Consider the following 17,846-nt stretch of genomic DNA (forward strand, 5'->3'; position numbering starts at 1 on the left):
CCTTCCTTCTTCTATTAGGCTATACTGAGTTTGAGCCAGCTGGATTTATTCAAGAAAGTCTCTGCCAGGATCTGAAAACTACTGTGAGCTTAATTTTGACTCGAAAAATCCCTTCTCTGTGAGAAAAAAACCTGCTTTTAACATGTTACTGCCCTCAGTTTCAGAGGTGTATGCTTAAGGGAAATAAAATCTTATTGATACATAACACAGGAAATTCACTTCCTAAAACTGAATCAATTTTGAGAGCTTCTTGACCATGAACATGTAGGTAATAGTAGAGGTTGGTGGGACAGACATGGAATTCTTACAGTAACCATCCTCCTGCCACCCAGAAAACAGTGACCCTGGTACTCTGTACTGAATATTTCATACTTGCAATGCGCACGGCATGAATTTAACTGAGCATTGAATGAAATGTGTTTAATATTGAGGATATCCTCAAGTCAGTGTTTGCTGTGGCTTCTTGCTAAATCAACATTATAATCCTGCTTTCCTTTCCCCACAGATGATGAAACATGCCTGGGATAATTATAAACGTTACGCATGGGGATTAAACGAACTGAAGCCCATATCTAAGCAAGGACATTCCAGCAATTTATTTGGTGAGTAGAGTGTATTTTTGTGCTTAGTGACGTTAGCATGAAACAGTAAATCAGCTGAAAAGCTTAGAGGTGATAAACACTTTTTTTCTACCCTCTGTCATGCAGCGTGGTGTTTCTTCCTTCTGTATAAAAAGGAGCAGTGAAAGAAGGTGGTGTGCTCTGTGCCTTTTATAGGTTCCCCTCTGAATGTGTCTAAATGAAGCATGTCGTTGCTGCATGGTGAAGATGTGGGTTTGTTGCCTTAAATACTGCCCTGCCTTAGACTTCTCTTACGAAGTGGAACTCGCTGACACCGCATTCAGCAAACACTGACACCATATTCAGTAAACAGGAAACAAAAATTACAAGGGCAGAGGGGAATAAATCTTGTAGAGGGAACAGAAGGTGCTCTCTACAGTCACAAGGTAGCTGAAGCTCTCTGCACTTCTCAGGAATTTATTTCCATTCCTTAAAAAACTTGTCAATCTCTATCAGTCAGGCTCCCTAGTCAGGCGTCCTCCTTCATGAACATAACCATTATTTGTTGCACCTCTACATGTGGCACAGGACATACTTAAGCAATGCCCAAGTTGTTCTCAGTGTAGAACAAATAGGCACCTGGAAAGCTACAGGAGGAGAGGCACACTGCAGAAATCCAGTGTAATGAGGCAGAACTTTTTCAGTGTCTGAATGGGACACAGGGCTGGATAAATAGCAACTGAAAAGCAATAGCATTCAGAGGAAGCAGGAGAAAGCAGCCCTATAAAGTATCATCGTCTTCAATTATGGAGAAAAATACAGTATTAAGTGTTTGACAACAGTTTTTTGTGGCCAAATAGCTTCTGTTTTCCAAAGAGAAAAATGAAAAATGAACTAATTTCTGTAGCTGAGACAAAATCAGTACATTATACAGGAACTTAGTTTGTTGAATGTTTGGAAAAGATACTTTGAAGTGGAAACATTTCCTAAAACAGCCTAAATAGAGCACTTATCAAATCCTCAACTATCTTTGGACGGTGCTAAGAGGCAGCAGTTGCAATTACAAAAATACATTGAAAATACTACATCTACATTGATCTTGCTACACTGCTTGTATACCCTGGGTAACTAACATCTACAAATGTTAGTAGGTAATTATTGTGTGGTTAATTATTGGATTTTGAACATGACTTGCCTGCTTGGAACCAGAGTGGTTTGGGTGAACTTCAGGGTTAAGTCAGGCTCCTGTTTTCTTGAAAATTGAAATTTTTTATCTTCTTCTAAATGAATGATAATTGTGCAATTTAATATCATATTTGGAGAACTATTTAATACAATCCTGTTTTCTTGGAGGACAGAAAGAAAAGGCACTTGATGTCTCGAAAATGAAGTTTTATTAGGTATCAGAATTGGTATAAAAATGTATGAGGTTTGAGTTCTTAATGATATTGCATGGATTGACAGAAAAAGCTGTGAATGTATTGACTTGTGAAATTCTTAGGCCAAGAGTTCTCTGGATGTCACAGAAGGACAAGTCACTGCAGGCACTCTTCAGCATGAAACAGGATGAGTGTTGAATTTGAAAATAAAACTGTATGTAAGGGAGTAGGAGCCAGAGTCAGCCTAGGTCACTTTCTCATTGTGGTCCTCTAGCATAAGATCTTACAGCCAAGGAGATTTCCTTAGAAACATCTTCACTCTTATCGATCTTGGTGGCAAATCAAACTAAGCATTAGATCTCTTCCTGCTGAATTGCTTTGCAGAATGCTGAAGAGCAGTATGTTTGCAAGAAACTCTGTCTCGTAAGCTGCCCTTTTCTGAATTCATAATCTTCTTTTGCTGTTTAGAAATGAATCCTGTTTCTGTAAAAGTGTCCTCAGACCGTTAGATCTGTACCTTCATGTCTGAATTCCAAAAAAAAATGCCTTCTTTTCATAAAGCAACAAAAGGATGATGTGGGTTTACTTTTTCTTTTTTGACAAATAGCTGAACCTCTTTGTTTTCTTGTGAAAGTACAAAGTTTCCTTATCTTCTGTGTTTCTGTTTTGGTTTTTTTATTATTATTTTCCTAATTTTTTTTTTTTTTTACAAAAACAGATTGCAAATTGTTGACTACTTTTAAGGCAATTCTGAATTTAATTAGATGAGAATAGGTTGCCTGCAGCTCTGTGTCCCACCAATCTCTTTACAGCCTTCAGAAGTAAGACCTTCTTTTCAGTGTTATTCATAACTATCCACAATTTGCTACGATTATCTTTTCTTCTTGCTTGCAGGTTTCAGCTCTTCAAAACTATAAGTTTGAGGGTATGTTAGTAGCAGTGAGATACAGCATATTTCATTAGCCACTTTTGAATGCTTCCCCTCCTCTGAGTTAATTGCAGTGATGGTGCTTTGCATACATTGGGAGTCTCTGTAATGGGATAGAGACTTCAAATACCTCACTGGGGCAAACAGCAGGTTCCAATGCTGTAGCTCACTGGTGCTTGATGTTGTTTAGGGAACAGACAGCAGAGCTCTCCTGACACAGAAGGGAAGAGCTGTTCTCAAACGGTACTGATTCTAAGCTTTATTTTGAAAGTATAAATGCATCAGTCCTTGTTAGCATCATAAGGCATTTTGTAGATAGATTATGATGACAGTTGTGTCTTGAAGGCAAGACAGAGCCATCATGATGTTTCTCTGAAACACGAAAACAAGATGGGCTTTTAAGAAGTGTAATTGCACATAGATGTGACAGTTAGGCAATAACATCAAGAATTTGGCAACTACCCTGACACTGTTGTTAGGCTAAGGGAAGAGGAATATGACCAGCAGGATGATCATGGGAGAAGGGAAAGTGACAGCTGGTGGTTCTGACCTCAGGGGAAGGAAAACCATCCTGCTTTAGCACCTCATACAGATTAAGAGCAGTAGAGCTTTTCTGGAGCTGAGGACTTCCTGTTAACTTTCAAATATTTTGTTTGTCCTAAAGCCAAACGATGAAACCAGCTTTTGTAGACAAGGTTCAGCCTTGATCTTGCTGGTATTCTATGAGCAGTGTGTGTGCAGGGTGTATTTGATAAGTCTTTAGACTGGTTGACTGTAGATATATTGATGTTGTGAGCAGAAGTCACTCCCTCTTACATCTGCACACTAAAAATAATTAACTTTTTGAGAAAGGCTGAAACATGTAAACTGAAATGCTTCTGTTTCAAGCCAAAGCCACCAACTTGCCTCTGGCCATTGCAGAGTCTTTTCAGCACATCTGTGTTACGTTTCAATTTCCTTTTTGTTTGCAACTTCTGCTTTTACCATGTTGCCTTGGCAAGTAAGTAACGTTATTGTGAGTGGTTTGTACCTTACTCCAGCTACAAGGCATTCAGTTACAGAGACAACTATTTGAAAAGGCAGAAGCAAAAAGTCATCAGTTGTTGTGTTTAGGTAGCATTCTTATTAATTACACGAAGTGTACAATTATTTCTAGGCTAATCCAGCAAATTGAATAGCCAAACATCTGTTTGCACCATGCCTATGCATCAGCAAAACAAGGCATGTCTCCCGTGCTAGCAGGACTCCTGCTGGGAGCACTAATCATTCCCTCCCCATACCTGGTGGAAACCAGACCCCAAATTAATTTTTAGTACTTTAACCTTTAAAATTTCAGATTGTTGCTAATAATATTTGCTAAAACAGAGCTTTATCTGTCTCTTATCCTGTTTTGGAACTGGAAAAATCACAATTTTGCCATTTTTTTCCACAGCACCCCACCACCAGCTCACTAACCCAGGAGCTATTCGTCTCAAGCCTTCTGTAATAATTTTTAAACTAACTAGTGTTGCTGCACTGGAGGAGAGCTCTTTCTAGAAGTGCTTTTTGCACTTAAGTGAGCGTTGCTAAAGGGCTTTTTTAATTATCTGTAACTGTATTTCATGAGCAGTGTTGCCAGTTTAATAATATTGTAACTTGTGGGCATAGTATAATTAGTCTCTGCAAGTGAAAAAGGACCTTTTCTGGAGGGGAAAAGAGAGGCATTTAATAAATACTCACAATCTGCAAAGCCAAAGTACTGTAATTTAGCAAGATTCCTCCCACTTTGAACTGATTTTTGTAGTTTCTTGTGCAGGGTGTTGAGATATTTTTAGAATTTTTTTTTTTTGAGGTATATTGAGTTGTTTTGTTTTGTTGCTTTTTTTTAAGCCTGCCACAATTGATATTCAAAGCTGTTTTGTAGCATATGACAATGTGTATTCTTGAACTCTAAGCTCTCTAGAAAATTAATTGTGCATGTAGTTAAACAATATCTTAATTTCACTTGGAAAGCTCCAACATCTCCGCTCTGCCCAGCATCTTGTTTCTCTTCACTGGTGCTGCTGGATTCCTTGGAATTTTGGATGTCAGTGTGTGGTCTTAATTTTGGAAGCCAGCCTGACATCCTTCCTAACTCAATTAATAGAAACTCTTCTAAAGAATAACATTAGCAGATATGTGGATGAATGACTCAACACAGCATTTCTGAGAGGAGGTCATGCTGTTTTTCTCAAGGAAGTTGGTCAGTATGAAGACAAGTTTATTGTCTTTTTAGATTTCAGAAAAAAAGGTTTTTTTCAGGGTTATTACTTGGCCCTTGCAGGGATCCTTTGATGCTGAGGCTGTGCTCTCAAACTGCTTACCACAGGGCTGAAAAATCAAGTGAGCAGAGTGAGAGTTTGGCAGTGCTAGCAAAGTTACTTGAACTGGCTACATCAATGGCAAACTGCAGTGGTTCCACAAGACCAGAAGGATTCTCTGACAGATAATTACACTTTGACACAGCAAATGAAGTCTAAGATACCTAAATTTAAACTGGCACATAGTGGCATGAGAGTTAAGATGCTGAATTAATGCACAGAAATGGCAGACTTGAAGGTTGAAAACATTTCAGCACAGTATATGGAAGCCCATTAAAAATGGTGCAGATGGGACGAACAAGGATTTATTGTTCTTTGTGGGGAACAATACCCTTTGTAAGGGGTGGAAATATGAAATCAGGAGGTGACATGTTCAAACACATAAAAGGAAGTGGTTCATAATGAAACATGTAGTTGCGTGGCTGCCAGAAGGATGGTGAAAGCCAGACTTGAAAGGAAAGCAAGGACATGAGCAATGGAGGAAAAAATTATCATGCTCTGTTAAATAAAAAGACACCAGAGCTGGCTCTAAAATGCACAGACATACAAAATACTAGAGATTAGAAGAGTATTCTAGAAATAGCACAGCACTGTTTTGTGTTATACATAAGAAAAGCTAGATCTGTAATAAAATTGATAGTATTGTTTCCTTTCTCCTTCCTGCCAGCCAGTAATAGAGGCTGAAATAAAAAATGTTAGTGTTGCTGGGGGCTTGCCAGTACTTAAGTAAGAGTTTCATGTTTTGGCATAGCACACTTTAATAATTAATCACTCTTGACACTTCAAATTGCTAATGATATTGGGTAGGAACCTTTTCAGTGAACTTTAAATAAAGGAAAACACTGTTTTAAAATCTGAGTCAGCTTTTCAAAGTGCTTTAAGAAACCTACAGCTCTCATCAAAATGTTAATTTGAGTATGTTGAGAATAACATATAGTTGAGATTTGTTAAGGTACAGTGTATATGCATACAGAGCTGAAAAAAATTGGATGCTTGGTTGATATTTTTTCTTAAATTTATATATGTAATGCTACGAAATATCTGGTCTTACTCCCCATGTTAAGAAATGACAAACTGGAAAAAGGTTTCACAGAATACATCTGCCTTCTTCAATGTACAATAACTGGAAGATGACAAAAAAATTGCCTCAATGGCTGAAAAAAAAATGAAGAGGGTGAGGCTCAGTGTAATTCAAATACAGCTATGTATGAAATTTTCTTTTTTTTTTTTCTTTTCCACAGTAGTACAAAGTAGTAGTTCTTCTGACAACAATGAAGGAAACTTCTTGGGAACAGTTTTACTCCATTTGAAGGGATGTCTTTTATTTTTTCTATGTGCTGAATTTCTATCACATAATAAAAAAAAATAAAATTAAATGTCTCATATTAATTTTCATATGGGAAACTTTAATACCAAAAACATTTTTATGTAACTTTTGTTATGAAAGAAAAAAAACCCACAACATGCTATTCATCTTCTGTAGTCATGCAGGAACAAGAAATCCTATTCATGATGCTTCTTGGATTGTGGACTATTAGAGGTGAGGGAGCTGATGTATAGCACGACCTGAGGCTACTTCATCTTTCCTGACTTGTGGTATGCTGCTTTGTTTTTGTCATATGCTTTGCCACAGGTTCCTTCCGTTCAGAATATGATGGAGAGCCAGAAAAAGCAGTTGAATTCTGGAAGAGTAAGGGACCTGGTTTCCATCCTGTTACAGACAGTGCATTAGGACATGTCTGAAACTTTCCTCCATCTCATATTCTGTGTGATAGGCTTGCAGATCACCAGTCTTCAGCTGTTTCACATATTTATATATATGCACACACATATATGTATGTGTATGTCTCCAAATATACTTGCCAGTGAGGAGCGAGGATGTTCTGGAAAACCAACCCCAAACGTGCAAGGCATGGGAGGAAAGTTGTAAGCAAATGATTAAGTTCACCAACATGCATTAATTCTGACATCCTGGCTGTATTCTATTTCAGACTCTTTTGGCTGAAATATAAACCATGTCTAAAAGCCTGGACTAGACAAATAAAAGCTTCTTTTGGCCCACCCTCCAAAGAGTTTGGCCATAAGCCAGTTGTGGTTCTTAAACCATATGGCCACATAAGCTCAGTCACAGAGCTGTGCTAATAAGCTTGTCATCCATAGCAGTTTTCCCTGCAGTGACACCCTGGAAACTCATACAGTTATTCATCCTCTGATCACTTCTTCTTTCTTTCTGCTCTTCCCACCTGCCCCTGAGGCACTATTGTGTTCTCTAATGTAATCTCCTTTTCTTATTTGTGTGCACACACCTTTGCATTGTTAGGTATTAAAATGCATGCTGTTTAAATGGACCCACTGTGCATTACCCAGAGGTGATCTAGACTGCTCTGTGCTTTATATCACACTTATATTCTGATATGCTGGGTAATCAGTCATCTTAGCTAATCATCCACAAATCTGTTAGCAGTAGGTTGGTTTTCTTTTCTTCCAGCTCACTGCTAAAGATTTCAAATGTTAAACTGGAAAACTTTTGCCTTCTGTTAACTAGCTTACATGCAATAAATGGTGCTGTTAGTAAAGAGGAGAGAGAAAAACAGAAGCAGATTTACAAAGGAAGTTAAATGGATCATATTTGGTCTGGAGGTTTTGGTAGAGACTAATGCTATTGTACTTTGGTAGGCTTGTACATCTGGTTATCTCTTATCATCAAAATTACTCAGCTCAAGCTTATGTTTCATGAATTACCAGTTCATTTTCTTTACCTTGATTATCCTATTTTTGTATAATCTGCTGAACAGATCTCTAAGTTCCTGAGGTGTATGGATTTGCTCCAAGCATTGCTTGTGATATCTTCCTTCTGCCTAGGGCAACTGTTAAACCCCACCATGGTGGCTACAACTTTTCTGGCACTTCTTGCTGATAAAACTTACAGCAGTATTGTACATGTGTGAAAAAACAGTCTTTCTGTCCAGATATTGTGTCATAGGAGTGTGTATTGTAATTGCCTAGCAATAATCTTTGCCTCTTGTATGCCATGACTACTGTGTAATTCCTTGAGAATGTTGTGTAGGAACTAACTTGAATGGTAACTGTATATAATAGTTCATGTGATGTGCTTTGAGAAGCATAGCATATATAGGCTTGTGAAATACTTGGTCTTATTGCATAATAAATGTTCATTTCACTTCTTTTCATTTTTTTCTTAATCATTTTTCTTTCTTTTTTTTTTTTCTTCCTCCCTTTGTCTGACTGGTTGTAAGTGAGCTGTTCAGCTACACATGTACCTTGACACTCCTAAATTTGAATTATCCTGTTGATTAACTTAGTGTTAACTGCAGTTGTTCACAAGTCATAATTCTGGCCTCGAAACTGACACTTGAAAAATGCATTCCATGTTCTTTTCTCTTTCACCAAGGAAGGGTATAAGTGTTGAACTATTTTATCATCATTAATAGCTTTATTCTGTTTTCTGAAGACTTAAGAATATAGCAAAAGTTGGTTCAAATAAAGTTCTGTCTGAGGTTCTCCTACTTTCTTCTGTCTGCCTGCCAATGGATGTCTATGCTCTAGGCAAGTCATATAGGCCAGATGAAAAAAAAAACCAAAACACACCATAGGAAGTGGATGACTCCAAAAGTGATTTCTCAGTAAGGTTCAGTTCTCTTCTGACTCAGTAGTGAGTTGCAGCACAAGTACTAACCCTTAAAATTGAAAGCTCAGCTGTTCGGAGATGGCGTTTGCTGTGTTGTGAGAGGATTATCACAAAGGATGCCATTGCATGGTGAGCAAATCAGGTCATAGATGATTCTCCTGTAAGCAGAGCTTAGTTGTGAAAGTTCACCAGGAGCTGCTTGTGTTGTGTGGAATTACAAAACATCTCTAGGGCCTTTGCAGTATTGTTCTTGAGCATGTGTCTTCCAGCAGCCTTCCACAGTCACTCTCAGTTTCTCACAAGGAAAGGTAGAAGCTACTTAGCCAGGTTTAAAGAAATGCTTTTCACTTAATATGTGAGAAGGGCAGCCAAGTAAACCCTGCAAAGGTAGGACTGTCTTTCTCACCAAGGTATGCTGCAGGTTAGTTAGTGGAATAGCTAGAGGGAAACATACAGATTACTTCCTTCAGAGTAGGAAATAGAGATTCCAAAGAGCAGGTGTCCAGGTTTTGGCTGGAATAAATTAGTTTTCTTCTTAGTAGCCAGTACAATGCTGTGTTTTGGATTTAGGATGAGAATCATGTTGGTAACAGTCTGATGTTTTAGTTGTTGCTAAGAAACATTAACCCTAAGTCAAGGGTTTTTCAGCTTCTCCTGCTGCCCTGCCAGTAGAGGCTGGGGGTGCACAAGAGATGAGAAATTCACGTGTACCAGTTTTCCTTTCATCTCCCAGTGCTGTCTTGTGCAGGTTCCATGGTAATGCACAGTATCAGAAAAATTGTTTTTCAGAGAGGGTGCTTCCTAAAGGGCTTTCTTAACCGAAATCTGATTAGTACTTACCAGCTTCTTAAAGCTTTGTGTATGTTATTGAACATGGAAACAAAAGGGGAATTGATTATTTTCACTCCAAACTGGAAGAAGCAGAAACTTCTCAATTAATTGGGTTTTATTATGTTTTATTAATTACATTTTACAGTGAACTGTTCCATCAGTGTTTAAGAAATGCAGAATCATGGCTGAAAATGCAGTGCATCAGAAGCACCATTCAAAATTCTGTTGGTGGAAGAGGCACATGTTAGAATGTTGTGTTAGGATGTGGGAATCAAAGTTACATCTGTGAATTACTAATTGCCTCCTTGAAAGCTTATACTCCCAGTTTTCTATTGGATTATTTGAAATTGGATTTTGAGATTATGATTAATTTAAATTAACTAAACCTAACTTAAAAGCCTTCTGCTAGAAAGTAAATCGCTGGCTCTTGGTGTGTTTCAGGTAACATTCAAGGAGCAACAATAGTGGATGCCCTTGATACACTATACATCATGGAAATGAAAGAGGAATTCAAGGAAGCCAAGGAGTGGGTTGAGAAAAACTTAGATTTCAATGTGGTAAGTAGCATTGCTAATGAATATTTAATGGTCTGTTTAGTGTCCAGCAGCCAATTCAGGACTGAGATCTAATACTGCAGGCATGATACAAGGCTTCAGAATTTAGATCATTGTAACAGTGTGAGAGCTGTAATCCCCCTCCCACACCAACAATGACCAGGCTAGCTCAGTCTGGAAGCAGATGAAAGCTGTGTTTACAAGCAAATCTACAATCTATGATGACATGCAATGAATATGTACAAATATACACCATTCACAACATTTACAAATATGTACAATCCACAGAAAAGCACAACCAAGCTCCCTTTGCTTCCCCAAGGGGCCTCCCCCCCCAGCCAGAAGGAATCCCCCCAGACCCTCCTGGCAGAAGGCAGAGTCAAGAAGCAGAGAGGCTGTTAGATTTAGCTTGTCAAGGTCAGTGTGTTACCGTCAGCCAGAAAAGAAGCAGCAGACAGACAGAAGCCAAGCAAGCTGAGACTGCCCAACTCCCCAACCTTGTTTTGAGTAGAAATTCTTAAACGTTTCTACCTCTCCAATGGAAGTGTTTAAAATAATCATTATTTTGCTTTCATACACCCATTTACATATTAACATTCTTTCACTTTCTCTGCTCGAACTTTGTGAAGAAAAATTAAGAAGACAGTCTTAAAACCATCACAATCATCAATAGATAAAGAAGGAAGCAGTAACACAGACTTACTGCTCTGCTTCTACGCAGCTTTCAGAGTGAGAGACTTAGGTAGATGCAAGGCAACGAGCTGACCTGAAGGGTGGAGAAGGGAATCAAGTATTTACCATTGTGAACAGCAAACTTTTCAGCTCTTTTGGATAGAAGAATTGGGACACTTCAGGCATTAATTTTTTGGTTGTGTAAACACTACATTTTTGCTTTTTGAAATGCTCCACAACTTAGATTTGCATTTAGAGGAAGCTACATGCCATCTACACCAGTTAAGTTCCCTTGTGTATCCTAGTAAAGCTGAGTCCTGTGAGTTAGGCTGAACTGTTGGCACAAACTGAGCTGTTTTATTCCTGTGAGGCATCAGGTCACGTACAAATCATCCTATTAACTGGTAAATATGCAGCTGAGGGCAAAGTTCATTATTAAAGATTTTATACTAGAAAGGCCCTGAATAGGCAAACACCTCTGTAAAACTTCATTTAAATTGAGAAGGGTTTGGTATCTCTTCTTTCCTTTTTTTTCTTTTTCCTTTTGTAGGCCAGAATATTTATTGTAATTGCTGTGTAGAGAGAGTACCTCTGCTGATCGATGTAGGAAAGTAGGAAAGCATTGTAGGCACAGTACACTGAGCACTTAATAGCTCTTGTAGCTGATGTGTGTAATGGTAGAAACACTTGCTGAAAACAAACTACTCTTTCTCTAATGTGTTTTGCAAAAGTCAGGATTAATTAGATTCTTTTACACGCTTCAGAATTAATTATCATTTTAAGGAGGAGTTAATAAGAGTGGGATATTATATAATTTATATAAGCAGCAATTTAGTGTGCATTTATGTTTACATTAATAATGTAAATACAGGATATTAAACTGTGCTTCTGAGTTGTGTCAGCTGTCTGAATCACATCCTAACTTTATCTTATGTGTAAGATATTTTTTTCTAAAGAATCACAAAATGTCAGGGGTTGGAAGGGGCTTCTGGAGATCATTGAGTCCAACCTCCCTGCCAGAGCAGGATCACCTAGGGCAGGTCACACAGGAATGCATCCAGGCAGGTTTTGAAAGTCTCCAGAGAAGGAGACTCCACAATCTCTCTGGGCAGCCTGTTCCAGGGCTCTGTCACCCTCTCCATAAAGAAGTGTCTCCTCATGTTGAGATAGAACTTCATGTGTTCCAGCTTGTACTCACTGTTTGCTGTCTGGCAGCTTCATCCTGACAGCCAGCCCTCAGATATCTATAGACATTAATAAGATCCCCTCTCAGCCTTGTCTTCTCAAGACTAAACAGCCCCAGTGTTATTTTTTGTGAGTTCCTGTTTGATGTTCCTGGCCATTTCCTGGACAGCAACTGCTTAATCAGCTTTTGAGGAAGCATGTTTAGCTTCTATTTGTATAAATAGGATTAGTTTTTCCCTCAATTTCATCTTAGAACTATGCTTTTGAAATCTTAGATTTTCCTTAAGGTGTTATTTACAAAAATTGCTGTGACTGCATTCTGTAGGGGAATCTTTTCTCCTTACAGTCTATGTCAGTGCAGCTGCATCAAGCAAGTTTTCCTCTCTAGAAGTTTGTAATGTGTCAGATAGTGATTGTATGTTAACTATTTGGCCAGCACTCAATCATTCTCATCACCTGACCATAAAAGTTTCCAAATGTCACTTGGCAAAGCAGGCACTGATTTATCCACATAAAAGGATTTACAGCATAAAGATGACATAATCAGAAATGACATCATCTCTTCACATTAGATTTCAGTCCCTCAGTTCAATGATTTAGTTGCCAGGTGCAGCCTTGTTAACCTTTCTGAAGAAAGCAAACTGTTTTGATTTTGAAGGAAAATTCTAGACAATGAAGTGGCACCTTTCTGAGCTAACTCATGGATTTTGGTAAGCTTCTATGGGGACAAGCTTCCTGTTTTGGAGTATAACATACTTAGGCCATTTTTATTATAGCTGGAGCTGCCAGCTGTGTGATTTTATAACTGACATATCCACATTGCAATGCTTGGAGTGTTTTTTTTTTTTTTTCTCTTACAACTGCTGAAATTCCTTGTATTTGATACCTTGCTGAAGTTCCAGCCAAACTGAGTAGTCCTCCAGGAATTAAGTTGCCTTTTCTAATTCTGTCAATATTTTAAGAGATTTGGACATGGTTGTACCTTTGGAAACAGTTGACATTTGCAGTGGTTAAATCTGTGGTCTCATGAATGTGTGCTCTGTTTTCCATTAAATCACTTCACCTCTGTGGAAGTATCTTTGCTCTGCAGTTAATATAGCTGAAGATTTGGTCTGACCTTCCCTTTTCTCAGTGCTCATATACAGCCCTGTCCAAGGCTGCATGGGGCCAAGGTGTGTATCAACACATTGCAAGAGAGGAAAAAGGAGCCAGTCATTGCCAGGATCACTGGGGAGCTTGGCTGTTTCCTAGCTACAGCTACGCACTGCTGCATGCTTCTCTGGTTTTATGTTCTCATTATTTGCTTTAGAACCTACACACACAGAGCATTCATAGCTTTCTGAAAGCGTTTCTGTACCACCACCCAACTTCTGCTTCATGCTGAGGAGGAAAAAGCTATCAGTCTCTGCAGCATGAGAGGTGGATCCATACTTGGGAAGAGAGATTGAAAGAGTGATCTTAATGAAAATGATGAAGGAGTTAGGGAGTAGGTGCAGGAGCTGAGCCACGTGGCACAGCAGTGAAGGGCTGGGAGTTGTTAAGTACTGGAATTGATGGTGCTTAGCCTCTACGCTTCAGACACACCCCATGTTTTTCAGTATGAGGGACTAACAGATTCATTCCCTTCTTCTTGAGCCCTCCTAAACTCCTTCCCTGAAAAGAACAGTCTTTCCCATACTGCATACTGGGATGAGTCATAGAATCATAGAATTGTCAGGGTTGGAAGGGACCTCAAGAATCATCCAGTTCCAACACCCCTGCCCTGGGCAGGGACACCTCACAGTAGATCAGGTTGCTCAGAGCCACATCCAGCCTGGCCTTAAAAACCTCCAGGGATGAGTCTTCCACCACCTCCCTGGGCAACCTGTTCCAGTGTTTCACCACCTTCATGGTGAAGAACTTCTTCCTGACATCCAATCTGAATCTACCTACTTCTAGTTTTGGTCCATTCCCCCTAGTCCTATCACTACCTGACATCCCAAAACATCCCTCCCCAGCTTTCTTTTAGCCCCCTTCAGATACTGGAAGGCCAAAATAAGATCTCCTTGGAGCCCTCTCTTCTCCACACTGAACAGCCCCAACTTTCTCAGTCCGTCTCCATAGTCCTTGGCCTTCGTGGTCTGGACTTTGGCTGGAATGACAGGGGCTCAAACTAGACCAGAGGGTGCTAACAGTTAAATGGTATGTGGGACAGTGCTTGAATTTGTGCCCTGACCCCACTGAGCAGCCATCTGGCATGAGTGTAGTCAGGCAGGACCGGAATGCACAGAGCAGGAAGCCACGAGCTTGCCGGAGGAAGAGGAAAATGGGTTGTTCTACCACAAGATAGCCCAAAAGTTAATTGGGATCCAAAGTAAGTGCTAAGATTTATTGCTGTTCTCAACCTTTGTGCTTCAGCAGGGGGATATTACTTATTAGTGATCATAACTGCAAGTCCCTCTCATTTCACTTGACATGTGGGTCCTTTGTGCCCATGGCTGAGTCTAGAATTTTATCCATTTCATCACCGTTCAGTGTAGAGTCCCTGGCTGCCTTTTGCACTCTGCTGCTTCTGCAAATAGGATAAGCCAAGGTAATCATGCATTGTATTATTAGATTAAATAGATCGTTAGCCAAGGTAATTATGCATTGTGATTATGATATCTCCTGTTATATTCAGCTCTTATCATCTCTTTAGCTCAACCCTGAGTTTTGTGTGTTACTTTTCCCCTCACTCATGTGTTGGAGGAGCAGGCAGGATAGGCCTTGTGCCAAACAATTACAGTTGGCATAGCAGAAATCTGCTACTTTTAGGACAGGTCTGCTTTTCTTAACAGATTTCTTCCTCACCTGAACTTTCCATGTAGAGACAGATGGGGGGGTTGTGACATGAAACTATACTACTTCCTTAACTGTTTTGCAAATTGCTGTACTTCCTGCACTTTCTGGGAGTACTACTGGCTTGGTATAGTGAGTTTAAGCATAACTATGTATTGAGCATACAGCTTTCAAGTCTATCTTAATGAAATGCCTGTCCATTTCATTAGTTGCATCTGCCTCAGTGGCTTGTATAAAGATTTTAGTAAGAGATGAGAGTTTTGAACAAATGTTCAGATGTGTGCAAGTGTAATATTGGAAACCTGATAGCCACTTAAGCAATGGCCAGCATCAAAAAACGTCCTGGAAGATCACCACTTCAGCAAACATTCAGAATTACAGTGCAGTTAATCTCTGTGGTTTGACAATAATTCACATTACTACAAAATCTTCTTTTTGTCTGTAACTGAGTTCCAGAAGCAGATGTCAGTGCACACAGGCTGAGCTTTTCTTAAAGGGTGTTTGCATTCCTTGAGCTGCAGCAATGGTTTGTGAGTTAAGTGGCTTATATTAAATCCAGAAGGGCAAAATATAAGGTTTCAGAGACAAAATATTCAGCTCATATATCATTAGATTTACTTGGAGCAATTCAAAATCAAAAAGCAATTTAATTCAGTCCTTACAGGAAACACAAATGTCAGGAATATCTGATTAACTCATTTCCTTGTCTAATACCTACGTCTTTACAGCTTCAACTTTCCCACATCAAAGAAAAGTTCTTGGTGTGTGCTGAGGCTCAGGACTGAAATGGAGAGAACCTGAACTTCTCAAGAAGGTTCTCAAGTAAAATGCTATTTATAGGAGTTTCAGCTAGCTCAACCTCCAGGGAGGAGAAGCTGCTCCTATCACTCCTGTAGTCAACCTTTGTTCAGACTGATCAGATCAGCCTTTCTTAAGTCAGATTAGTTCTGTACAAGCTGTTTTATACGTTGGATTTAGTTAAGGTAGACTATTTAATGCAGAGTTCTTACACAGGCTTGCAGTCTTAACATGTGATTCCAGACTGAAGTTTTCAACAGGCAGATGTGTGTGGTGGCTTTACTTTGTCTGCCCCTTTAAACTATGCCCATGTGTGTAAAAAAACTACACAAGCACACACCTATATATGGTATGAGTTATCTATAATTACATTGACAGAATTGTTCTGATTAACATCCTCATTTTTTAGATCAGGAGGTGCAGAATAGATTTTGGAGAAAAGTTAAATGCCTGAGGGTAAGTGAACTTGTAGCAAGTCTGAGAGTGTTTTTGAAGTCTGTACTTTTACAACTGGTGATACTCTGAAAAGCTCTCTGCCATGTATCTAGATACTTTTCCTTGCCTTGGAAACTGAAAGCATCAAGTAATATTTGTAATAAGTCACCTAGTGCTCTTTTCTTCTGCAAAAAGCATTTCACTAGAATTTAAAATCCATGGAAAACAGGGAGCAACTTCTTCCCTCCTACACAAAATGACATCTGAGTGTTTAAACTGGAAAAGTACAAAAACTAGCTGAATGAGTAAAGCCTGCAAACTCTTTGGAAGAGAACCCTGCACTCCACCATGCATTGATTTACATTAAATATAGTATAGCTATAGTGTATGCCAGCAAACAGTAGATGGAAAAACAACTCAATAAAAGCTAGAGTAATCCAGAACACATGAAAGTCAAGCACATTATTTATGTGCCCAAAACTTTATAAGGTCGTTGAGTACCATTCTTTAACAGAAATACAAAAATATAAAAAGTAGCATTACATTAAGAAAGCAAAAATTGTGAAGCTACGGTACATCATCTTTTCAAGTGAGTGCCTCTTGAGTGGGTTGAATGTTGTGTTTTGGGGTAAAATTGGAATTGATTTGGTAATGAACATGGGAAAGCAGTGATCAGGAGATTTAGATTCTACACTTAGGTTTGAATTTTAAAAAGACAGAGACGAATATTCTCTGAGGTTTGAGATAGTGGCTACATCTCTGCTGCTCATTACAACAATCCTGGTCTCTGTCACTGTAAAGCCCAGGCCAGCCTGGGAAGGGCTGTCACTGTGATAGTGAGTGAAAGAGTATCTGCTTCCTGGTGAATACAGGTAATTTTTATCATGAGCATGTAATTTACTCACTTTCATGTTACATTGCATTTTCCAATAACCTGCATCTGGACCAAAGTAGGAAAATTCTTGATGTGACTCTGATCAAGAGCTTCACACGGTGTCTGAGAAGAGATGGCGTGAGGTGAGGTAGTGTGGGACGTGATCCAAGAGCACTTTTGTGTGTGTGAGTACTTAGATCATCTGCAAGGAAGTACTTAAATATGTGGATTTAGAGAACACCTTATGTCCAAGGGGGAGAGACAAAAAGTTAAACAGGATAAGGATAATGGAGAGGATATTTTGTTAATGTGAGGAAGGTAAAGAAATACTTTAAACTGCTGTTAAGTTCACTTATGTTGACTGTCCCTCCATCTTTTGTGGTTTGCTATTTGCAGCTGTATTTTAACACCTGCATGTATATAAAATAAAATAGAAGAACAAACAAAGTATCAGGGAATAAAACTTATTTCTTTGTTTCAACAGAATGCTGAAATTTCAGTATTTGAAGTGAATATTCGTTTTGTCGGTGGACTGCTCTCAGCTTACTATCTTTCAGGAGAAGAGGTAAGACATTTATTTCCACATGGTTTGTCTGAAATAGCATCTAGATAAATAGTTCACTTTTAATAATTTTGTTTGTCCAAAAAATTCAACGTGTTTAAAACTTCAGAACCCTTTTGGACACTGTCCTTTGCAACCTGCTCTCGGTAAACCTGCTCTGGCAGTGAGATTGGACTAGATGATCTCCAAAGGTCCTTTCCAACCCCTACCATTCTGTTTGATTTGAAAATGGCTTGTAAAGCAGAGACTTGTCCAATGGGCTT

At 39.0% G+C, this 17,846-nt stretch overlaps 1 protein-coding gene across 1 annotated transcript in view; it reads left to right on the forward strand.

Annotated features, from left to right (window-relative positions):
* Positions 1-17,846, forward strand: part of MAN1A1 (mannosidase alpha class 1A member 1) — a 130,029-nt gene that overhangs the window by 33,074 nt on the left and 79,109 nt on the right. The window contains exons 2-4 of the mRNA XM_054393047.1: positions 506-602; positions 10,128-10,243; positions 17,506-17,586. Of these exons, the coding sequence (XP_054249022.1) occupies positions 506-602; positions 10,128-10,243; positions 17,506-17,586 (294 nt within the window). The remainder of the gene's footprint in view (positions 1-505; positions 603-10,127; positions 10,244-17,505; positions 17,587-17,846) is intronic.

Source organism: Indicator indicator, chromosome 27 (genome assembly GCF_027791375.1).
Source record: "Indicator indicator isolate 239-I01 chromosome 27, UM_Iind_1.1, whole genome shotgun sequence".
NCBI lineage: Eukaryota > Metazoa > Chordata > Aves > Piciformes > Indicatoridae > Indicator > Indicator indicator.